The 26,503-nt window shown below is 33.0% G+C and overlaps 3 protein-coding genes and 1 non-coding gene across 4 annotated transcripts; all 4 read right to left on the bottom strand.

Moving 5' to 3' along the window:
- Window positions 1-1,015: 1,015 nt before the first annotated feature.
- Window positions 1,016-1,402, bottom strand: LOC107828866 (transcription repressor OFP13-like). Its single transcript, XM_016656255.1, has one exon. The coding sequence runs from the start codon at window positions 1,400-1,402 to the stop codon at window positions 1,016-1,018; it is 387 nt and encodes a 128-aa protein (XP_016511741.1).
- Window positions 1,403-13,398: 11,996 nt separating this feature from the next.
- LOC107828869 (putative CCR4-associated factor 1 homolog 9) lies at window positions 13,399-14,498 on the bottom strand. The gene has a single exon (XM_016656258.2). It carries the CDS (start codon window positions 14,285-14,287, stop codon window positions 13,469-13,471), a length of 819 nt encoding a protein of 272 aa, XP_016511744.1. The 5' UTR covers window positions 14,288-14,498; the 3' UTR covers window positions 13,399-13,468.
- A 2,412-nt stretch (window positions 14,499-16,910) lies between these two features.
- On the bottom strand, window positions 16,911-16,982 carry TRNAD-GUC (transfer RNA aspartic acid (anticodon GUC)). The gene has a single exon. It is a non-coding gene; the product is annotated as a tRNA-Asp (tRNA).
- A 2,212-nt stretch (window positions 16,983-19,194) lies between these two features.
- On the bottom strand, window positions 19,195-24,154 carry LOC107828868 (ubiquitin-conjugating enzyme E2 variant 1C-like). The gene is made up of 4 exons (XM_016656257.2): window positions 23,874-24,154; window positions 21,366-21,505; window positions 19,711-19,836; window positions 19,195-19,485 (listed from the first exon to the last, which is right to left on the bottom strand). Exons 1-4 carry the CDS (start codon window positions 23,905-23,907, stop codon window positions 19,345-19,347), a joined length of 441 nt encoding a protein of 146 aa, XP_016511743.1. The 5' UTR covers window positions 23,908-24,154; the 3' UTR covers window positions 19,195-19,344.
- Between the last annotated feature and the right edge of the window lie 2,349 nt (window positions 24,155-26,503).

Here is a 26,503-nt window from a genome sequence, read left to right as displayed (position 1 = left end):
TATAAATCAAATAAAAGATAGTCTTAAAATAAAATGTACCAATGATCTAGTGGTAGAATAGTATCCTGCCACAGTACAGACCCCGGTTCGATTCCCAGATGGTGAATTTTTTTTTACATAATTAAAATACCGACCAACTTTGGTCGGTTTTTTTTGCAATATTTTTTTTTGAATTTAATTGACTGACCAAAGTTGGTCGGTAATTTCCGACCAACTTTGGTCGGTATTCCTTTCCGACCACAAAAATACCGTCCACACGTAAATGGTCGCGTTTTGGTCGGTTTTTTGCCATTACCAACCAACGTTGGTCGGTTTTTTTGATCGGTTTTTACCGAATTTCTAGTAGTGAAAGACTACTACAATTTTGAAAGAAATAATATTTTTTATTTAAAATACCTCACTACAATATTACTTACACTCACTATTCATCTCATATATTATAATTTGTGAATTACTCTCTCCAACTCTATTGATTCACTCTTTTTTTTGGGTGCGTTGAAACCGAGAGAACAACATCTCTATTTATAGGTAAAATTGTCATCTCTTAGCCAATCAAATTGATTTGTTTCTTCAACTTGTAAATTTGTTATTTGCAAGTGTTGGCCATGCGAGAAACCATTATAGTAACAAGTTGGTTTTATTGTACCCAATAATTAATTTCTCTGACAAGTTGGTTTTATTCTAATTTTATTATATCAATGACCCCACAATAACAATATATCAATACGAGCCAATAAAAAAAAAGGAGAACGGAAAAGTGTATTGTACATGAGGGAACAATTAAGCTACTGCATACAGGCATCTTTTGAATATTTCAAATTTTGAAGGGCAAAAAGTCAGTGCAATTCACATACTCTTTGGAAATAAAGAAGAAATTAAATTCAATTTAATGACGAAACACGAAAAAAGCCTTCCGTGTTGCAAACGGTGTATGTAATATAGCAGAAAAATGTTAACGTAATTATAGCAGAAAATTCAAGAATAATTGAGTATTTAGTTAAAAGATGATCAAACTTTAAGAAGAGGATGATAGAAGCAAGCACAAGTCAACAAATGCAGCAACTATGACATCTTGATTCTTCATATTATTAATCCTCAAGAACCAAGTAAGCAAATCTTCTAAAAAACCCCAATCCATTTCCCCACCTGGCTTCAATCCATTATAAGCTTTTGTCATTTGCTCCATTGAATGCAAGAAATCCATTTTGGGATTTTCACTTTCCACAGCTAAGACTAAACAATCCTTGAACGGGAAACCAACCATGGCTAAAACTGAACACGACTCATCTTCGTCGAACGATAACCTCCTTGATGCCAACGCTTCACGAGCCATCTCCAATAATGCTTCCTCCTCTGGGCATGAATATGAACAACCACATGATTCTGGGATTATAGGAACCATGTCTCGCAAAGATTGTAATTTTCTTTTCTTCTTCTTATTCAAGAATGAGGGAGGTTTTAGACTCCATAAAGTCCAGTTCATTTTCGAGGAAGATTAAACCCCAAAACTCAACTCGGAAACTTTAGATTCAACTTGTTAGGTTTCTTGTTAATTCAGACCCAAGGACTTAAACAGGATTTTATAGTATTGCTGGTAGATTTATTTAGTACAGCAACTGTTAGACAAAGACATCAAAGGAGCCTGTTTTAATTGAGGTGTAAAAAGTCGATTTTAAAGAGATATTGCTTGTATACCATAACAATCCAACCCAACAGTACTATTGTTTGGTTTTTTACCTAACTCCCCCGGTTTTAAAAAGATCAAAGTTTGCTTACTTATATACCTAGTGTCTCTTTGGTTTTACCATCATGGGATTGTCTAGGGTGTATTATACACCCCTCCCCTTAGGGACTCGAGGTACTTGATGAGAGTTTGTCCACCATCATCTCAAAGATGTGGGATTCTGCTAAATTCAATCAATTTAACATTGAGGTTTGCTCCATCAGTGCCCAAGGTTACATGTTGAGCAGCTTTGGTACAATTTATTATAGCACGTACATCCCACTGGTGATATTATTCATTTTGAGTCTAGACATGCACGACTTTAAAATGCATCACTAGTGTCTAGGTTGATCCCTTATATACAGGGGCGGATGCACCTTTGTGCAAGCGGTGTCATCTCATCGGAAAATTTCATTAAATATATATTCTATTAAATTTATAATATTCTAAATAAGTCGTTATAAAGGACGAAATGACAGTGCTTGCCAAGAGGCGTGTCCTTGTTCAATGGTTAAGCAGCTAAATTTGAGTGGGAGTTAAGGGGTTTGATTAATCTCAACAGAAATATGCACATTGGTTTTGCTACCTCACTTTCTTTCCTTTTCCTTTTAGTGGAGTTTCTTGAAGACGTTATTCTTTGTGAGTTGGATTCGTGGAACTATTTAGGAGTTATTCTAATTAATATTTTACTTTGAAATTCAACATTAGTTTCAATGGGGAGATATCCCCGTAAAGCAACAGTTAAGCTTTCAAAATCAAGTTTAATATCTGAAAGTTTATCTAACTTGGAAGAAATAATTAATGAGGCGAAATCACGTCTCCATCGGGAAAGAATCGATTTATGTTCTTATTTAAATTTGAGTGGTTGTGTGATGCCTTATATAAATATGTACTATATGAGGCTTTATGAATACATTTCAAAGAGTGCATACACAACTTTTTTAAATATCGACACCGCTTACAAAAATTTTTGTGTGCGCCCTTGCTTATATACCCAACATCTCTAGTGTTTTGCTGGTAGAGAAGCAGCTACTCTTAATTATGAAATTATGGACAAATCTCTTGATTAGAATAACATCACTGTATATTTTAAATTAACTTAATCGCTTCTTAAGAAAGACATTAATTTATAGATAAATAAGCATACATTTCATTTCATGAAAACGTATGTCCTTTTACTTTTAAAACTACATGAATTTAAATTACTAAAAATAAAGTCTTCAATTTTTTTATCGCTACTGTACCATAATAAAGAGCCAAATTTATACCAGGCAGCGCTCACCTTGTTCAATAAAAATTACTTACTCCAATATTTATGAAGCATAAATTACGTTTATACAATATTTAAACTTTTATTTTGATAATACACCTAAAAGATTCCTCAAGCAAAGAGTGCACGTGGGAGTAATTTGGATATGGACCCGGCCTATTCTATATGCCTATTTCAGAAAACGATTAGTATAACATATACAATCTCATAAAGAAACTATTTATAACCTTGTCTTCGATTACCATTTAGTGTTCGATAAGTGGTTGGAGTTATAAATTATTAGGTGAATGCCTTTATAATTTACTAATCTAATTACCATTTCAGACACAGCATGTGTATGTGGTAATTAAGCTGTTACAGACTAGCCAGGAGATTGAAGGCTTTAGACGTGTATATATATCCTTAGCATAAATAGCAGCATGTCTAAGTCTTGCAAGTTTTTTTTCTGCTATGTAATTGTCTCACTTGGTAAATAATTTTTTTATTTTACCCACCAAAAAAAAAAAATTCGATCCATGTTGACTAGAACTACAGCCTCAATTGAATTTGACATGTAATATTCCTTCCAATTTCAAATATTAGTCGTTTTAACAAACTAAATTAATTTTTAAATACATATTTGTAATTTTAGAAAAATAAGATTTCATTTATTTTTAGTTTTTGCCAAATAGACAATTATTGCTTCAACTAGAGGAGGATTTATTAAGCATAGAGTATAAACATTTAAAGGAGATGATCATTTTTGACAAATATTTTTATAATAATTAAACAATTGAATATTTTCTTAAGAAAGTGCAATAACTTTTAAAAACAGGTCAATATGGATTTAAAGTGTAATAAATGTACTATGACTACGTTCTTTGATTTGAACTTTATAAATCCTATTTATGCATGACATTCAATGACCTTGCTACGCTGCTACGAATAGAGAGTTATGTTGAGGCTGATGGATATATATCAACTATATTTTTTGCCTTTTAATTTGGCTCTATGTTTCCTCATATTAATTGAAATTGGATAAACAATTGAACATAAATAGATAGGTAATCAACTTTCTCCTCTGTTTGCTTATGAAGCTTTTGCTAGAAAAGTTTTGAGAAATACTACTCCTTTTATACATATTTGGCTACCTGGCTACAAACTCTTTTTGTCCAAATTGATCCTAAATACTTTGTTATGATGCATAATATATAATATTTCATCTTTCGACCAGAACAATTGGATAAACATGGGTAGGTGATATCAAAGCAAAATTCGTTTTATCGTAACAATTTCTCCATAAAAAAGAAGTTACAATCGTAAATAGGACAATGCATAAATTGTTTGTTGAAACGGCTCATTCTTTGGCTCAAAGTTCAATTTTCATGAAAAGCAATGCTAAGAAAAGTTACAAAAAAAAATTCCCCGAGAAAAAGATTTTTGTTATGAGATTTTGATTTGAAAGGAAATGCAAGTTGTATTGGGTTTAAGATGAGGTGTGAATTGGGAAATGGGGAAATAAAAGGGAGGAAAATAAAAATTTGAATAAAGTTCTTAATGTTATAAGAAAAATCAAATTATGGTGGATGTCTACTCTTCCTCCATGATCTTCTCAAGTGCTTAATGACATATTTCTATGCTTAATGACATATTTTTCTTCACTTTTCATGCCTATATAAAGGCCTTGTAATAGATAGGAAAATACACACAATTGAAGAAGAAAATCTCTTCCTTCTCTCTATCTCCTTTTATGAATCCTCCCTTCAACTGGGATATGCATGCTGCATTGTCTTCATACAAAATTGTGAGTAGTTTGTCACACTTCAAACCACATTTGTCTCGAATAAGGTGTATTATAGACCTCAATCATACACATTCTCGACTTGCTTCATGAATATCAATTATCTCAGCATGATTAGATGAAGTAGTCACGATTGATTGCTTAGTCGATCGCCAAGATATGGCAGTGCCTCCATATGTTTGTCCCACTAGGTTTTCCTTGCAAGGTTTTTAACGAGGCAACCAAAAGGCGTATTTCTAAATACGTGTACTCTTTTTCCCTCACTAAGATTTTTTTCCCATAGGGTTTTTTTCTAATAAGGTTTTAACGAGGTACATTATCTATGGACATCCAAGGGGGAGTGTTATAAGAAAAATCAAATTATGGTGGATGTCTACTCTTCCTCCATGATCTTCTCAAATGCTTAATGACATATTTCTATGCTTAATGACATATTCAATGACATATTTTTCTTTATTTTTCATGCCTATATAAAGGCCTTGTAATAGATAGGAAAATACACACAATTGAAGAAGAAAATCTCTTCCTTCTCTCTATCTCCATTTCATGTTCATGTTTTACTAAATTGCTTTTATTTCATTACAACATGTTTTGTTCATGTTTTACTAAGTTGCTTTTATTTTATAACACGTTATCAGCACGAATTGCTCATTTCATTTCATGATCTTTTACGTCAAGACTATGTAAATTATAAGCAGACAATGAGATCAAGTACAATGAAAAATGTCTTGGATGATAATACAAAGATAAGTTTTACATCCATCTAAACCCATTCATACGTTCATATCTTTGCATTAACTTTATGTGCAGTGTTTATTTAAAATATTTTTTTTAATTGTATCGAGTAAAATAAAGAACTAGAAAGGTATGTCTGTATTTGCTATATCTCTTATAGGACAAAGATAATATTCCAGCGTATATATATGTTCTGACCCTTTACATACTATGATAGATCATTATTAAGGTAATTTAATAATAATATTTTTACCATCACATGATGTATTTCATTGAAAGCAAAATTATCAAATATGTAGGTGATTTTACAGTACCTTGCAAATTTGGCATTCGAATATACAATCAATATAAACTCATTATAGTTATAATTTATAATAGTCACGGTTATGCATTAAGCCTTAAATATTTTTGCTGGAAACATAAGGCTCATTTCTCCGTATTGATTTTTTTTTGGTGAAGTTCTTATGGTCTTTGAAATATAAGTAGTTATAGGTTATCTGCACCTTTCTCCTAATTAATTTATTAAAATATAAAAATGATTGTATCATTTAAAAAGAAATTGGCATATATCCTAACTAACATTTTTGTTGCAGAGGAACTGTTTCAAGATTGAAATAGTTATATAAGTCTTCTTGAAAGTTAATTTACTTATGCCTATAATTATGAAGTAATAATATTTTAAAAGCCCGAGTGCAAGTCCTAGTGAATTTTGGCCTATTATGCCAAAGATTGAGGGTAAGACGATGTGTTCAAGTCCCAATGCACTATGTTGATGAAAAGACGTTGGATTCAAGTTCCAACGCATTATAGCCTAGCATGCCTTTATATGGGTAAGCCATTGGGTTTGAGTCCTAATGCACCATATTGATAATAATAATAATAATAATAATAATAATAATAATAATAATAACTAAAGAAAAATAATGTATTTTTCATGAAAAAGCATGAAGCTTGTCCCACTTGATTTGCTCCATTCTTGAAGTGAATATGATAGCAGTGCATGATAAGTCTAAATAAAGACAAGTGGTTGACCAATGAATGTGAGCGAGCGAAAGGCCAAAATAATAATAGTTATCACTATGGTAATTATAAAAAGGGAAAAATTCTTTGAAGAGAATGTGACTTGTGATAAACATTGAGATTGCATACTCATTCCTGAAAGTGAATGTGAAAATATATATGTGATAAAGATTATGCATAATAATATACTTGTGCATGGTTGGATAAATACTACAACTCACCTCTAAGGGACGTTTGAGACAAAGAAAGATAATGAATATTACTGTGTAGTTACATGAATATATCATTGGTCGCATACATGTGATACGCCAAAAATATTTTGTCAAGCCTTATGAAAGTTATTAAAAATAAAATTGAAGTAAGAAATTATTTTGTTTATGATGATTTTGAACATGAAAATTATTATGATATGATTCTCTTTGTGAATGAGACATTCATTATTAAATAATAACAAAAATTGGAGTACAACGCGTATTAACTTCCCCTGATGAGAGCATCAATTCACATCCTTGAGCCTTCGCATCCCAATCTTGTACACTAGTTTCTTGAAGGTTGACGTCGGTAGAGATTTGGTGAATAAATCAGCCATATTATCACTTGAACGGATCTGTTGCACATTGATATCACCATTCTTTTGAAGATCATGTGTAAAAAATAACTTTGGTGAAATGTGCTTTGTCCTATCCCCTTTTATGAATCCTCCCTTCAACTGGGATATGCATGCTGCATTGTCTTCATACAAAATTGTGGGTGGTTTGTCACACTTCAAACCATATTTGTCTCGAATAAGGTGTATTATAGACCTCAACCATACACATTCTCGACTTGCTTCATGAATAGCAATTATCTCAGCATGATTAGATGAAGTAGTCACGATTGATTGCTTAGTCGATCTCCAAGATATGGCAGTGCCTCCATATCTAAACACATAGCCTGTTTGAGATCGAACCTTTTGTGGGTCATATAAATACCCAGCATCGGCATAACCAACAAGATCGGGACTGCAATTATTTTCATAAAATAATCTCATACCGGTAGTCCCTTTTAGATACCGCAATATATGTTTGATTCCATTCCAATATCTCCTTGTAGGAGCATAGCTATATCTTGTTAAGACATTAACTGAAAAAGTTATGTCAGACCTTGTAATGTTAGAAAGATACATTAGTGCACCAATTGCACTAAGATATGGTACGTCGGGACCAAGAAGCTCTTCATTATTTTCATGAGGTCGGAATGGATGTACTTTATCCATATAAAATCGCTTTAAAATCATTTTAATGTATGTTGATTGATGGACAAAAATTCCATCTTTCATATACTCAATTTGTAGACCAAGACAAAATTTTGTCTTTCCAAGATCTTTCATTACAAATTCTTTCTTTAGATAGTCTACTACTTTAGGAAGCTCTACTGCTTTAGGAAGCTCCCTAGGGGTTCCAATGATATTTAAATCATCAACATACACGGTGATTATAATAAATTTAGATCCAGATTTTTTTATAAAGACACAAGGACAAATTGAATCATTCTTGTACCCTTCTTTCAACAGGTACTCACTCAGGCGATTATACCACATGTGCCCTAATTGTTTCAATCCGTATAAGAATTTTTGAAGCTTTATTTAATAAATTACTTGGAAACCTTAATATTCTTCAGAACAATTTAAATCCTTCAATGATTTCCATTATACGCATATCACGTTTTTCTTGTATTGCCAGATTAAAATCTGAAATGGCGACATCCACCACAGGAGAACATGTCTCTATATAATCAATGCTAGGATATTTGCAAATCTTCTTGTGACACAAGTCGTCTTTATGTCTATCGACTTGACCTTTTTTTTTTCACACAAGAACACATTTGTACCTCAACTGGGTTTATACTTTTAGGTATTGGGACTAACCGTCCAACTTCATATTTTTCATGTGAAATCAATTTTCATTGCGTATTTTTCATTTGGCCAATCATTTATCTGTCCAAATTTCATGACAGATTTGAGCTCAAGATCCTCATCAATATTAATAATATTGAGCGCTACATTATATTAACAATATCGTCGACGATCATTTTATATCGGTTCTACTATTATTCAATAAAGACATAACTTATTGAGATCTCTTTATCTTATTATTTTCAGGTACCTGAGCCTCTCCCATGAGGTCTTATGAAGTGTTATGTCGTGGTGCTCTTCTAGAGCACTTGCCTCCTTATTATGACCATCTTGAACATTTGCTCCTCTCCTTCTTCAAGGAGTTTTATCTTTAGAACCGATTAGTCTATTATGCTTTATGCATGCCATGGACTCTATTCATTATGGACTTTATTTTATTTGGAGCATTAGCAACTGAATATGACATTTAGCTTTGGGTCAGCAAATACGCCCGGTAATATTTTGCAAATGAATTATCACTTGAACTTCAAGTTCACATTTTCTCGTACGAGGATCTCGATGTACTCATAATAATTTATTACATGCATTACTTTTTCAGCTGCCCATTTTCTCCCCCTATTGTTGGGATCACCAACACATATCTCTAGCCTTATTTGGGGATCCATCTTTATGCACTGTGGTGGAACAATTAAATCATATAGCACATTCATATTTCTAGATGGAAATTATTTGGTTCCTGACCCTGAACCGATTGTGATATGGAGAACTTATCATAACTTGGCTAGATGCTTACAAGTGCTGTTGTATATTAAATAATACATCAAATACCAAATTTTATTTTGGCAATTTTGTTCTCATAACCAATGGTTTAGATGTAATTGGAGGCATACAATTTCTACTAAACCAACTTGGATTTAAACCGGTATTATCAAGATAAATCATCATAATTTATATTCTAGAACTGTGCTCTAATAATTTGAGCAATCAATCTTGCAAAAGCCAAACTACAAGTTGATAACAAATGCACATGTGACCATAAAATAGATGCATCTATTAAAATCATATAATAGTAAACGGTCCACATGGAAGATGACTGGGCCCATATATTTATCACCTTTTATTCGTTCCAGAAATCAAGGGATTTAATCCCTAACCTTAACTAGTATATCATGAGAATAAGCAACACAAGAGAATTCTTGAAGAATCTTATATTTTTTCAATATATGCCAATGTAATTCTCAATTAATTTTTTCTCATCATAATTGAACCGAGATGGTCAACCGGTCATGCCAACTAATATTTATTTCAGTAAACCTCTAGTTTACTTGTGGCTTGTGATTGCATCATCATGCTTATACTTGTGTAGTACAAATAAAAGAAAAGTCAGGTAACCTTTCATATTTACCCGGTATGATTATAGTAATATAAAGATATTCAATCTTCTTTTCATTTATAGTCTCAATATGCCAACCACTTTGGCTAATATATTTGTAAATCAAAATATTTCTTTTGAGACTTACTACAATATTAATGTTATGAACAATTTCATTCATCCGGGTAGTAACAAATTAGTTCTTTCAGAGCTCTTAACTGTTTTTGTACTACAAGATCTTTTGTCACACCATCCATATAATGAATGTCTCATTCACAAAGAGAATCATATCATAATAATTGTAATGTTCAAAATCATCACAAGCAAAATAATTTCTTGCTTTAATTTTGTTTTTAATAACTTTCATAAGGCATGACAAAATATATTTTGGCGTATCATATGCATGCGACCAATGATATATTCATGTAACTACACAATAATATTCATTATCTTTCTTTGTCTCAAACCTCCCTTAGAGGTGAGTTGTAGTATTTATCCAACTATGCACAAGTACATTATTATGCATAATCTTTATCATATATATATTTTCACATTCACTTTCAGGAATGAGTATGCAATCTCAATGTTTATCACAAGTCACATTCTCTTCAAAGAATTTCTCCCTTTTTATAATTACCATAGTGATAACTATTATTATTTTGGCCTTTCGCACGCCCACATTCATTGGTCAACCACTTGTCTTTATTTAGATTTATCATGCACTGTTATCACATTCACTTCAAGAATGGAGCAAATCAAGTGGGACAAGCTTCATGCTTTTTCATGAAAATTACATTATTATTTTTTTAGTTATTATTATTATCAATATGGTGCATTACGACTCAAGCCCAATGCCTTACCCATATAAAGGCATGCTAGGCCATAATGCGTTGGAACTTGACTCCAACGTCTTTTCATCAACATAGTGCGTTGGGACTTGAACCCATCATCTTACCCTCAATCTTTGGCATAATAGGCCAAAATTTACTAGGAGTCGCACTTGAGCCTTTAAATATTATTACTTCATAATTATAGGCATACGTAAATTAACTTTCAAGAAGACATATAACTATTTCAATCTTGAAACAGTACCTCTGCAACAAAAATGCTAGTTAGGATATATGCCAATTTTGCTTTTAATGAAATACATCATGTTATGGTAAAAATATTATTACTAAATTACCTTAATAATTATCTATCATAGTATGTAAAAGTTCAGAACATATATATACGTTGGAATATTATCTTTGTCTTATAAGAGATGTATCAAATAAAGACATACCTTTCCAGTTCTTTATTTCACTAGATACAATTGGAAAAAAAATATTTTTACTAAACACTGCACATAAAGTTAATGCAAAGATATGAAAGTATGAATGAGTTTAGATGGATATAAAACTTATCTTTGTATTATCATCCAAGATATTTTTTATTGTACTTGATCTTATTGCCTGCTTATATTTTATATAGTCTTGACGTAGAAGATCATGAAATGAGCAATTCGTGCTGATAACGTGTTATAAAATAAAAGCAACTTAGTAAAACATGAACAAGACATGTTGTAATGAAATAAAAGCAATTTAGTAAAACATGAACAAGAAATGGAGATAGAGAGAAGGAAGAGATTTTCTTCTTCAATTGTGTGTATTTTCCTATCTATTACAAGACCTTTAAATAGGCATGAAAAGTGAAGAAAAATATGTCATTGAATATGTCATTAAGTATAGAAATATGTCATTGAATATGAAATTAAGCATTTGAGAAGATCATGGAGGAAGAGTAGACATCCACCATAATTTGATTTTTCTTATAACACTCCCCCTTGGATGTCCATAGATAATGTACCTCGTTAAAACCTTAGTAGAAAAAAAACCTATGGGAAAAAAATTTTAGTGAGGGAAAAAGAGTACACATATTTAGAAATACGCCTTTTGGTTGCCTCGTTAAAAACCTTGCAAGGAAAACCCAGTGGAACAAACATAGGGAGGCACTGCCATATCTTGGCGATCGACTAAGCAATCAATCGTGACTACTTCATCTAATCATGCTGAGATAATTGCTATTCATAAAGCAAGTCGAGAATGTGTATGGTTGAGGTCTATAATACACCTTATTCGAGACAAATGTGGTTTGAAGTGTGACAAACTACCCACAATTTTGTATGAAGACAATGCAGCATGCATATCCCAGTTGAAGGGAGGGTTCATAAAAGGGGATAGGACAAAGCACATTTCACCAAAGTTACTTTTAACACATGATCTTCAAAAGAATGGTGATATCAATGTGCAACAGATCCGTTCAAGTGATAATATGGCTGATTTGTTCACCAAATCTCTACCGACGTCAACCTTCAAGAAACTAGTGTACAAGATTGGGATGCGAAGGCTCAAGGATGTGAATTAATACTCTCATCGGGGGGAGTTAATACGCATTGTACTCTTTTTTCCTTATAAAGTTTTGTCCCACTGGGTTTTCCTTGCAAGGTTTTTAACGAGGCAACCAAAAGGCGTATTTCTAAATATGTGTACTCTTTTTCCCTCACTAGGATTTTTTTTCCATAGGTTTTTTTTTTCTAATAAGGTTTTAACGAGGTACATTATCAATGGACATCCAAGGGGGAGTGTTATAAGAAAAATCAAATTATGGTGGATGTCTACTCTTCTTCCAAGATCTTCTCAAATGCTTAATGACATATTCAATGACATATTTTTCTTCACTTTTCATGCCTATATAAAGGCCTTGTAATAGATAGGAAAATACACACAATTGAAGAAGAAAATCTCTTCCTTCTCTCTATCTCCATTTCTTGTTCATGTTTTACTAAATTGCTTTTATTTCATTACAATATGTCTTGTTCATGTTTTACTAAGTTGTTTTTATTTTATAACACTTAATACAAAGGAACTTTGTCCCTCGTTGGACAGGGAAGGAAAGAATAATGTACTTATATATAGAAACACTTATTCTAGCTCTTAAAGAGTTGAGAAGAGAGGAAACATTGTGTCGTCATCTTTGTTGCTCGGAATGCCTTGACTTTGGACCAAATTTATTTTTCTTTTTCATTATTTATTTCCTTTTTCTAATATTATTTGGGTTGACTTCCTAAATGGTCCTTAACAGAAATTTAAAAAATTTATGCCGTCCTCTCTCTCTTCTGCATAATGCATATTTTCAAAAAACAAAAATATAAATGTCAGTGTGTTTTGCTACTGTTTGTTGAGTTCGATAAAATTCTGTAATTTTCATTGTCGGTATTACAAAATAGTTATTTCGTTCTATCCTGCAAGGAACTAATCCAACAACTTTAGACAACAGTTAGGGTAGTTAAATTTCTTAAGGAACACAATTTTCGGTTAGGCTCGAAACTTTTGATTCTCCTACCTGCATAAGAATGCAATTCAAATCTGCTATTATTTTTAAGGACGACTAAAAATATATATATTTCAAAATTAATGGAAGAATTTAAGGGTCCATAACTTCATGGATAAACGTATATTCTTAACCAAATTGCTTTAAGGACCATTATCCAAGAACTTAGGATGAAAGGAGTTTAACTCATTAAACCTTTTCCAATAGCACTTAAACTAAATTCACAGGACCAAAGTTTCAATTAAAAAGAATGAATTAAATAGCTTTTATTTACTAACAATTACACAATTAGTGATCCCCTTCTCCTAGTAAGCTTCTAATCCATACAAGACTCCAGCGTGTTTTTCTGGCCCGTCTTTTACGAAATAAATATCCCTCATTTTCTGAAATGCATGCCACGTCAACAAGCTATCTGAACCGGCCTGGTGGCATTTACCGACCGCTCTGTCCACAGCCAATGTACTCGCAACTCGGTCTAACCCACCAAAGAGGCTATTACAGAACCTCATCATATGCTTCACATCATAAACTTTGTTTCCAAAAAACGCCCTAAGAATTTCCAAAAAGTCCTCTAAACCACCGGGCAGCTCCCGGCGCGTGAGAATTTTCACAAGGTACCCAAAATCATACGCGCTGTGAAACGTGACCCAACTTACTGAATCATTACATACCAGACCGGACGACATCATAAACTCTGCAAACCGGGCCGAGTCAATCCCACATTCCCGGTTCATCTCGAAATCAATCCCCTGTCGCCGGAGCAACTCGATAGAGTCCGGCGCGTACAGATCACGTGTCACATCAAAATCAGAGAAGTTGAACTGCCATATGTACCGGTGACCTTCGCCGGAGCCCAAATGAGGTAAGTTTCCCTCAGCGTCAGATAACGTAAGACCGAGCTGAATAAGATTCAATACGTCAACGTTTGACTTCAATAACTTATACTGATCGGACGGCAAGTTTTTTCGCCGGCGGCGACCGTAAGAAACCTCAGCAGGCTTGAAAACAACACCGGGAAACTCCGTATCCATAGATATAAAAGGGTACTGATCAATCACCGTAGAAATGAGTTCAAATTCTGATTCAAGATTATCAGCCCATACTTCTCGAATTTTGATAGCCATGACGTTTAATCTCCAAAATCCTTAAACGGGTAATCTCTAAAATTGAAAAAAGATATGGGTTTTGAATGGAAGAGGATGTTGTTCGATTTGGTGGAGAGTGGTTTTTATAGGAAGAAGGGTGAAGTGAATAAAGATAAAGAATATGTTATTGCATAGGACAGGGAGAAGAAGAGGTGGGGATGTAATAAATTAAGAAACAGAAAAGGAGGCAAGTGGAGAGTTCAGTGGTTTGCAGAAGGAGAAAGGAAAGAGATGGGATGGCAAAATGAAATGGGGAGGTTTTTGGTCTATGTTCAACGCGTTTGAGTGGTTTGACTGATAAAGTAAAAGGCTGCTAGTACAGTAATATAAAATTTTGGTTTATAATATCAATAATACACGTCTTAAGTTATGCAAGATTCATACTATATTATTTTATGTTAGATTAAACATCGAATAAAATTATGTGTATTAGCCATGAGATAATATTTTAAGAAGAAAATGACCTTTTAATTAAGTAATTCATATAGTATAATACGTTTTTTTTTATTATTAATGACTACATAATAATATTTTCATTATTAATCAGCACATAAATTGGCATTATACTTTCTGCATATTTAGCACTCAATGTGAATAAATGATTCCTTAAGTATATTTGAATAAATTTGTATCATCTAATTATAATTTTAATATATTTTAATTTTTTTTGTGATTCTTTAAATAAATTATTTACCTTAGTGTAAACACTAGGGGTGTACAAACCAAATCGAAAAGTCAAACCAAATCGATTAAAAAACCCGATTAGATTTGGTTTGGTATTAAGTAAAAAAAACCTGAACCAAACCGATATATAAATATATAATTTTTATATATACTTTTAAAACTTTTTATAGAATTTTCTTTAAAAAATATTTAGAAATATTTGCGATTCTCTTATAGGATGTAATATTTAGTTAAATATGAAGTGCTCCATATTTATTAACTTTAAATAATGGGTTGTGTGGTCACTTTCTTATCAAGTGTTAGTGAAATATACCAATCTCTTTGTTCTCCTATATTTATATGTCAAGATCTGTTAAATTCTTATATCTTGTCGAATTTGAAATAGTATTTCGATAATTTAAAATTAAATAGAACATATCATTACATAGGTTCATATTTATTTTTATGTTTAATTATTAATTAAATTCGATTAATCTTGAAAGTTTACATCAACGTAAAATTATTGTCAGACGATTAAAAAATAACTATCATGTGTTACTAAGAAAATTCTTTCATAAGAATATTTAATAGATCATATATTTACTTATTAAAAATTTAATAAAGAAAGATTGAAACAATATTCATATAACAAAAAAACCCGAAAAAATCGATAAAATCAAACCAATCCAAACCGAGATAGTTGATTTGATTTTGATAAAAACCGAACCAACCCGATCCATGTACCCATAGTAAACACGAAGTGCAATGAACATAAAGTATGAATGTTTTCACAGTGTAGTATGGGCAACTTCTTTAAAGAGGGAATGGATTTCGCTCTGCAGACTGGAAGTGAGCCAAGCAAGTACCGATTTTGTTTTTTTGTGAAATTGTGGATTATTTTGATAGTTTGAGAAATGAGACACTTGCATGGCGGTGCACGTACAAAATTACTAATATAATATTTTAGGAAAATCTGGTTTTAGTGTTCTTGTTTGAGTGAGGCACGAGGAAACTATTGGAATTGAGTCATCAAATGATTGAGAAATTAACAAAAGGAGTAGATTTAAAGAGTAGACTCATGAGGCTATTTTTATCACAGGAGAAGTATGTTTCTTTCTGCTCGAGACAAACTAATGAGAGCTTTATCGGTTTCCTTTTCTTTGAAAAGAAATAGGTTTTTGAAAAATAATCTACTCCCATCATATAATTAGATGCTAAACTAAAAATTGCAGTAGGATAAGGTACAAATTTAGCGAAATAAAAAAAAATGCAATAATAAAATAATTTCGTACTTTAAAACTAAATGGATTAGTGATTACAGTTGACTAAAAATCTTATATGCGAATAGAAATTATTTAGAGTAACGTGATTTTGAACCTTTAACTTTTAATGCAAGACGTATATTTTGATAAGCAGGATTAAAACAAAGAAACATTTTTTTAATGATAAGACACCACAGGAAAGAAAAAGTAAAACTCTAAAAAGAGTTGTGGATATTTCTTTCTCATTTCCACTGGCGTGGAGTTTTACGAATCTTAATACTATTGTATGTACTGTATCAATTAAATTAGTAAGATAAAAGGCTTTAATCATTGATTTACTTTTTAATATGTTCTTATTTAGAAACGTGATAAAGGAGGGGAGTCAGCCTTTTGGTGCCAGTCAACGTTGATATTGTTGCCTTTTCAGAAGACTCATTCTATGGCCTTTCCGTAATTGGAATTTAGTACTCAGGTATGTAGTACTTAGTTAAGTGTTTTCTAGTACTACTAGATAATCCTCCTCTATGTTGATTTGACTCTAATTTTTTATACTGATTTCTGGTCAATCATGTTCACTCCTGAAGTGTAAAGACAGTGCTGTGGTACAAAAATAAACATTCCTTTTCATGTGGTCAAGAAATCCCAAAAACTTCAAGAGACGAAAAAACAAAATTGAACGCCGTTGCCGGGGATCGAACCCGGGTCACCCGCGTGACAGGCGGGAATACTCACCACTATACTACAACGACTTGGTTGTGAGTTTGCGACATTTGGTTAAATGTAATCGGTAAAGCAACCGAAGAAATTAATGTTTTAAAGCAATTACTAGTTACTAGGTATAAAGTGGGATAACCCCGATACCAGTTTGACCATCATCAGTAGTATCCCCGATACTAGGGGTGTAAATTAGGGTTGAGAATATATCGGGTAATTGATAGCCCGAACCGATAAAATGCTATTGGGTTATCGATATCGGGTTATTGAGTAAATTGTTCGATGACGGTTTTATATTATTTGGCTATTGGGTAATTGGTTCGGGTTTCGGTTTGTCCAATTTTATTAACAGTTTAACCGATAGCCCAATAAGTTTTAACAAAATTATTATTTTACTCACTAAGTATATAAAGTCAAATTATGGTTTCATTCTCTCAATTCTCTCGGCAGTTACTCTTCATTTTCAAACTTTAATTCTTAGAGTAAGTTTTAAACTTTTCTGAATTTATCATCTTAATTCTTCAGTTAAGATTTTTAGTTTTATACTTTTTGTTTAGATTTTTAGTTCTTCTATTTGTTTCTTTTGTTGCACATTCTTTTGTATTTACAAGATTAGGATTTTATTATTTTTCATTCATTATGCCCACCCGTAAGTGAGATAGTTAGTAAGATTAGATTGTTGAATGTCTTATTCCTTACTCCTACTAACTTATAACTCTAAAAATTGATATCATATTGAGATTTTCAAATGTAAATTAAAGAAAGTTTTCTTTTTTAAAGTTGAAATTTAATCCATCTTTTCTTATGAGCTAAAATTCAGTTCCTTTCTCTTAGAAGTATGATCACGATTTTCTATAATAAAAATATGATTTGTTTCGGATATTTTTTATTCTTATCGGGTAAATCGATAACCGACAAACCGATACCCGACAACCGATATCTTATCGGTTCGGTTATCGATTTTGCATATTTATAAACCGACAACCGATATGCCGAACCGATAACATTCACAACCGGACCGAACCGACCGATGCCCACCCCTAGTATAAATGGATATTTAAAAATCGATTAAACCGATCGAACCGTACCGTACCGATTTTTAACTTTCTTTTAATAAAACCATAGGTTTTTATATAAATCTATAACTGTACCGATAATTAGGGTATATTTTTATTTTATAAAAATAAATTAAAAAATTACCGAACCGTACCGAATAAATTTACATGGAAAAAATATATTTATATATTAAGTTTAAAAATAATAAAGCATTAATATAAGTTTTTCCTTGCGCATTGGAATTACGAAAACGGTTACAAGACAACAACTAATTAAACTCAAAATCCTAATTCCCAAACCTATTATACTACTCATATTGAACTAAACTATTTCCAACATATTCACTAGTAAGACACAAGGTATTCTAGCGATTATGAGTAACAAACTACGATGTATTGAATATGTTTCCTTTTGTATGATTTAAATTTATATTTTCGAATATTTAATCTTCTATAGACTTTATTTTTGAGTCTCAACTTGCTTAATATCTTTCCACTCTTGTGATTTATATTTTTTGTCTTTGCTTAGTTTCTTTTACGCTTAATGGATCTATACTCTAGTCATCTTTCATGTTTTCTTAATTCATCACCCTTTAAATAGTAAAAATATCTAAAGAATTTTGCCAAGTCCTATAAAAGTACGTATGTTATTGTATTTTGCTTCTACTAGTACTTTTAAATGATATTTAAAAAATATCGAAAATTTACCAAAGTGTACCGATACCGAAGAGAAACCGATATGATTGGTACAATTTCTAAAAGTCTAAGTTTGGTTATACATAATAGAATAACCGAAAAATTGATATGGTACAAATTTTATAAAATAACCGGCCGAACTGAACCATTGACACCCCTACCCGATACCAGTTTGACCATCTCAGTATTTGAATATTTGTGAATTATTAAAAACTTGTTTGAAACGTATCATTGGGCAACTCCTTTTTTTTCGTTATTTTTTAGGCCAGCTATCATTGGGCAACTCTGAATACCCTTTTTTCGACTTCCACAGTTCCACCAAATATTATCCAAGCGCCTAGTTCAAAGCATGGAGTGATCACAATACCTAAGCTTAGCAGACAAAAGGGACTCCTCCCTCCAACTTAATGTAACAAGTGATATGCAATTGAGTTATTAATTAGAAAGTTGCTAATCAGTTCTTGAATATTAATCCATAGAACATAGGCAAGGAATGTCAAGAAAGTTGTCAAAGCAGTTGCATGATCCAATAAATTAATCCCTTGACGTTTAACTTGGACACATAATTGCAACAATTTAAGGGTACAGGAGAAATTGAGTCTATACATTTCCATCTTACATTATACACTTCTTGTGGCTACTCCATTCAGAAAAAGGTACCTTCTCGGGGTTGAACAAGCTTTCGGTTGTGTGGTGCAACCATTTCTTTTCTCAACTTAGTCAGTATATCTTCCATGGTGTATTCTCTCTGCCAATTTTCCAGCATACGGAACTTCTTTGCTTCAACCTATCACCATAATATTAAAGTGACTTTCTGCCGCTTCCAACAAAACCAGGAAATATGAACTCGTGTATCGAAATATATAAATTGGAGTCAAGTGATAGCTCCACAGGAAACCTTTCCCTCCAATAAGAGATACTAATCAATTAAGCTATTCAGAAATAGAACTTACCAACCAATCCTGAAAGATAGAACCTAGTGAACAATATTGCAACAAAAAGGGAACATTACCACTCCATTCTCGGGGTTCACACAAGTCATGTTGATGCGTGAATGGAAACGAACACTTGGAGGTTTGTCTGGATAGTCTTTGTCACAGAACAACTTCAACTGATAAATACGTCCCTGATGTATGTCCTGACAATTGAGAAAACGGGGGGAAATGGTCAATTACAAGCATCGTGATGGACCAATGAAGTGTTTCTCTCAGCATGTTCTTTCGAGAATGTTCTGCGCTTCACGCGAAGTTGCAAGTACTTTTACCAAAAAACTACATAATATGAGGATAGACTATGCACGCTGCTCCTAATCATAAATACAATACTTGTAATCTGGACAGGCTAGAGCAATAACAGTATACTAATTTGCCACAAAGTGGTTCAAGCGCTCTTCGGTCGTTCTTGATCAAGATTGCCATGCATTATTAGGTCCCAGACAAATCATAAGGATTTTATTTTTGCACATAAATATATTATTAGGTGGAAGAAAATCAATCACATATATGAAGTACTCAAAACAGAAAACTTATGGAAAGAAAGCCATGTACTTTTCCTATCCTGGTGCACATCTCCTTGCTCGGTTCTGCCACAACTTTCCTTGGGCATTTTCGATTAGTATAACTGCCGAAGTACTAATCTTACTACTATTTTTTCGTAAAATAGACCACACAAGGATTATCACACACCACTGAACTTGACAAAAATTGACCTGGTCTCTTTCTTGAACGATGTGTGACAGGCCTTGTATTTCTTTTTATTGCCCCAATTGCAGGAAGTAAATAGGGGGATTAGGTGGGTCATGCTTGAGAGAATTCGGGAAGTTCTAGCAGGTTGGAAAAGAGATGGCGAGCAATACAGTCAGAAAGAGAGATGGAAGATTGTCCCCGCTTGCATATGGTGGACAATTTGTTAAGAAAGGAATCAAAGGCGTTTTGAAAACAACCACAGTCCTATACATAAGTTGAAGATGAGCTGTCTAGTGCTCTATTATTTTTGGTGTAAACAGGAGTATTTAGAAGAATGTGAATCTATTTTTGATGTCTTAGATTATTTATGAGTACACAGAGGACTAAACTCTCTTCTAGTACTCCTTCATGTAATTATGGATGGCTACACAGCTTTTGTGTAGTCCACTTTTTATTAATATAAATATGTTACCTTCTCAAAAAAAAAAAAAAAAAGTTGCAGGAAGTAAATAGAAGAATTTTAGATATATCTATAATCTGTTCTTGACTTTTTCTCAAATGTGCAGGAGTCCCATAGTTGCAGATATTATAATTAACCTTTAACATCCAAAAGAAGTTTAGTTCACCAGTTACGGTCTCAAGATACACAGTTTCACTTGTTTTAATATACAAGTACTGCAAAATAAGAAACATATATTGCCTTAGGGCAGAAGATATACAATGTTCAATACGCTACTTGATCAAGCAATCATACTTTACCAACTTGATTCAATTGATTTTGGAGAAATATTAGCCAACTAGTCCATACATGAACTTCTTATATGATAAATCTCCTTCAAAGCAGTTGAAAAAAGGTTCACATTACGAAATGAATTAACAAACCAAAACTTCTACAGCTTAAGAGAAAACAATAAAACAGAGATCACTAATGAAAACTTTTACCATCCGGAGACAGGAAAACACAGGTTTGAGAAGACCTTACATTATGAGGACCAATTATTGTTCCAGTCCAAGAACGCATAAAAACATCATCTGCATCATCCATCCCGTAGCTAACAGAACCATCTCCAATACCTTTTTCACCACGTTCAAGTTCCTCAAGCAACCTAAAGTTCCGTGGGACTAATGAAAAAGAAGACATTACTATGCATGATTCATTGTCCTGATTTTCATATATGGAAATGAAGTACAGAGAAATTTCAAACGTCAAGTGAATTTATAGGGTGACAAGTAAGATAAGAGGACAGACATTTAAGTCCAAAATCTGATGCACTGATAAATTCATAAGAGTTGGGGATGGGGGATGGGGGATGGGGGAGTGATTATGAACAGAGCAGTAAAGTCGCAAAATGAGCAACACATTCATGTTGGTGACAGTCATCCAAGTGAATTGCTGAAACATGGGATAACAATCTAAACTAAATCCATTACAGGCTAGGAAATGTCCTCTGCACAATGACTTCATAAATTATAGTTTTATACGTCAAATGTCTTGAAAAACACGGATGGTGTGAAAAGTACATATACAATTTAAGCAACTGCGCTATTCTTGATATCCTAAAAAGCTTACCCAACTATTTGTGTAAGAGGTTTGCTTTCTGTAGTCATAAGTATAAGTGAAACCAAAAAGAAACTCTTTGTATTTCTTAAACTCTTTTCTACCACTTGAAACATCTTCCTACTTCTTCCCTCCAAATTGTCCAAAAAAGGCATAACAGGCTAACTTCTCCTGCTGTTTTCATCTCAATCCCCAACTTTTTTTAACCTCCAACTAGCCATAGCCTCTAGCATTGTCTTTGGGGAGGTACCCATTTCTTATCGAATAAAATGAACACCACTTCCAAAAGCTGGTTTTGCATATGCAAGAAGCAAAATGTGAGGGAAGATTCAGAAGTAATTCAATTGCTGCTCCCGACAACGAAGCCAATGAACCTCATGATGCCATCTTCTCTTCATACAAGCACTTCCATCCTCCATAAGGGTCTATAACTTCATCTCAACCATCAATTATTAAATATCCCTTATTTAGCACGGTCATGTTCTTTACTTCTTTTTGAACCATTCCATCAAATTTCCAAAGCCATTACCCAAGAAAGCCATTTTGAAAAACTCCAGTCTCCTTATCCATCCTCTCCCTTATTAGGGTTATTATTTTTCCACTCCACCAGGTAGACTAGAATTTTTTCTGTCTACCCACAAAAAGTTCCTTATCATTTTATCCAACTTCTTTTGCTATAGCCATAAGGATAAAATTCAATAATAAAGTATGTGGATATGCTAGACAGTGCAAATTTCAACAATGTTAAGTTTCACCTTTTAATAAATACTATCTCTTTCACCCACTTAATCTCCTATCAAATTATTCAGTCACTGACTGTTACAGAGTCCATCTAAGTAGTGAGTCAATTTATCTAAGATCTAGTCATAACGGTGAAATTTCTTCCAAGTTGCTACTTCAAATGTACCTCGGAAACGTAACCACTTTACAGCTGCAAATCAGCACTAAGTTATGATTGTCCTGCATATCCCTAACTGGTATTAGTTAAGACTTAGCCATGTTAATGCGTGATCTTGATATTTTCAGACCATAAGAGTGTCCTGACCAGTATGAAGCAGTCTAGGACAAGACCCACAAAAAATCAAAGTGTCATCTGCTAATAGCAAGTGAAATATAGCCCTGCATTCACCTGAATCATTCCCACATTGAAGCCCCAAATAAAACCCCCAGTCACTATTTTGTCCATCAATTTAAATATACATTTTTCAGCTCAAAACAGCACACATGCAGAGAGTATCACATCAAAGCAAGGTCAGAATAGAGAAGATAACAAGAGGGATAATTTTGGCAAAGAACTTCTGAAAACTGTCGGCTTTCAGTATCAAACACCACACTTTATATTAGTAGGACAATTTGGATTCTGCAGTGCAGTGCCCATACAACTAACAAAATGAGACCGGAGACAAGCAAACATTAATGAAAAAACTGCCAATTTGATCCAGGTTATCACATAAAACAGTTAGGACTACAAAGACGGGAAGAACAGTAAAATTCCTGCAGCAGCACCCACCATACACCCATAAACACTCAAAACATAAACTAAACTATAAAAGCATATCAAATAATAAAGACAGAAACTACTCTCGATTCCAAACTAGTTGGTGTGATAATATGAATACTCTATATCCATTCCCACTATTTGGACGCATTTTACTCCAAAGCACATAAGAAAATTTAAATAGCTTCTTTTAAAATAAAAAAAGGAATTAGCTGAAAGCACAGTCAAATTAAACACTTGAGACACAACCCTAAAACCATGGTGTAGCTAGAACCTACTTCACTTTCCAACAGTAAGCAAAATTAACTACAATCATAAAGTCCCAACATGGAATTGCACATACCCAATTGCTAATACAACTTGAAAATGGTGGAGGTCATATGTATAGAGGATTAAATAATAATAAAAAACAAAACTTTCAAGCAAGAACTCACCAACTACGCTAGATCCTCCTGAACCAAGAGTCATTGAGGTTTTTTGATATATAAGTTACAGCCTTAAAGATCAGAGCTTTATTTTCTTGAAGATATGCAAACTTCAGCTAACCGAAAAGGAGAAGAAAAAGCAAAAGCAGCAATGGTAAGGGGAGCAGGCCACGGTAATTTAACACGGAATATGAATATTGATATCTTCCCAAGGAGGATCTTTTCCGTTTGCAAAAAAGATGAAATTTGCGTTGAAAGTAGAAAAAGAAAAAACAAAATAATACGGGAGATATTTTTTCAAGTGGGGGTATTCGGTTAAATAGTCCATTAGGGAAAAGGCTGAATACAACTTTTGTGGTAATCGAAATGGCTCACTGGTAACTTCCGCAACTCCGTTTGCAAACTAGCTTATCTGTCCCCTTGCCATTAAATGACTAGCTTATTACTACCCTCTAGTATTAACGGGTCTTTTAAAGGCTAATTTTTTTTCTTGAAAATTCTACAGCTGCATGTGGCACATTAAATCACCCCCTTTAAATATTTTTTATCATTCCCCCACCCACTTATTTACCCACCCTCCCCAATTCTTTTTACAACCATCTTTTAACCTAATCAAAACATTCGATTTCACCCAATTTTCTCTTCTAGGATTCTAAAATCGGCAACCAATCTTCTTCTACAGGGTTATTTTAAAAAGGCAAAACATTCTTATTTACATTTGTACTTGTTCGCACTTGTCATCTCGGTCCTTGTACTCAACGAAATTTCATCCACGCACTTATAATTGTTCAAAATTAATATTTTAAATCTCTCTGACTGTTGACTGAGTCTATGTGGCAGCTTGACAACTGAACTGGACAAAATACATGTATTTCACGCATATATGGAGCGTGAGTATAATTATTTAAACCATAAAATAATTAAAATGATAAAAAAGAAAAAGACAAAAAGCTAAATACAAAGAAAAGCCAATGAGTGTTTTCTCTTTACTTTTTTCCCCCCTCCCCCTTCCCCATTTTTCTCTCTCCTACTCCCTTCTTCAAGTTATTACCTCTTCCCTATTTTAACCCAAAATCCAACTACAATACAACTGTTTTCACCACCTCTCATCCACCACAAATGTTACTCGTCGCCCCAGATTCAAAAATATTCCCAAATTGATAACAACTTATGAAAAAAGTTCTTTCTAAATCCCCCATTTTTGTCCCAGATTCAAAAATATTCCCAAATTGGTAACAACTTATGAAGAAAGTTCTTTTCTAAATCCTCCATTTTCTCCCCCTCCCCCCACCCCCCAGCTTCTGATGCGAGTTTTTGCAAAAAAAAAAAAAAAAAAAAATAGAAAAAGTGCAAAAAGATCTCCGACGAGCCGTTTTTCGGTAGAGGAATCTTAAAAAAACTTAGGGTGAGTTTCCAGTGAGATGGTTTTTAGGAGTCGTTTCGGATCGATTCTTTTTTGTAGTTGATTGGCGGTGCTATGATACAGTATTGGATGTGAAAAAACTTTTTAGGTCAAGGGTGATTGGAGAGGAATTGCAAACTTGGTTGGGCGATTTTTAAAAGTTGAGTTGAAAAAGAAAAAGAAAAATGAAGATTAAAAAAGTGATTACCGATGAAAAACAAGAGTTAGATAAATCCTTTCTCTCGTTGTTTGTATCATAACATTGTAATGTTACTCAGTAGGCTATTTTGAAGGTGATGGTAAATGTGGTGAATTTTGAAAAATAAAGATGGTGAGTGAGGAGGAAGGTGATGAAGTGGATGGTGGAATGGAAAAAGAAAAAATATAATTTTTAAATAATATTAAAAAATAAATTAAATAAGAAAGAAAATCTGATGTGGATACTGATTTGGCATCCACATCAGGGTGTTTGAAGAACACATGCAATTAGAGGGTTTAAAATATTAATTTAGAATAATTATAAGTGTGGATGAAACTTCATTGAGTACAAGGACCAAGATGATAAACGCAAATAAGTATAAGTGTATATTAGGCTATTGTGCATTTTAAAATTTTTGCTTCTTCTTCAATTCCAAGTAAGATTAAATATGTCTGATTGTTCTAGTACTTCTGTTGGGTCGAAAATGAGGTGTTACTACGATCTCGCTTATACTCGTGATAATGCTGATAGGCATTTTTTTAAGTGCTCAAAACCTTATGTAATTTGGTTTCTTTGATTATTATTTTGACAGTTTGTTTATCTTGTCATGGAATGTTTATGTTAATTTTTTGTGTTTTTATCTTTGACTGGAGAAATCATGTGGTTATTTTGAATGGGAGGATGATGAATTACCTCAGAGAGTTAAAAATTTGATTAGCAGTCTTAAAAATAAATTGGATGTTGTTGTAGTTGAAAGAAATCGAAGAAGAAGAAGAAGGATGACTATGATGTTGTTGCTGCTATTGAGGCTCAAACTATAGCCAAATTGAGTCAAAAAGTAGTTGAAAGGAATATTTTGAAGAAGAAATTGGCTGATTATGAAGATGTTTCTGCTATTGATGCTAGAACTATAACAAACTTGAGGAAACAATAGCGCAACAATGAATTTTGATCTGTGACTTATGTGGTTGCTTGGTTGGACTCGTTGCATGGTTGTTGAAGTAAAGTATGAAGTTAGAAACGATTACTAGTTAGTTA

The sequence above is a fragment of the Nicotiana tabacum genome, chromosome 22 (genome assembly GCF_000715075.1).
Source record: "Nicotiana tabacum cultivar K326 chromosome 22, ASM71507v2, whole genome shotgun sequence".
In the NCBI taxonomy this organism is placed as follows: domain Eukaryota; kingdom Viridiplantae; phylum Streptophyta; class Magnoliopsida; order Solanales; family Solanaceae; genus Nicotiana; species Nicotiana tabacum.
This window is presented reverse-complemented; position numbering and strand designations above follow the sequence as displayed.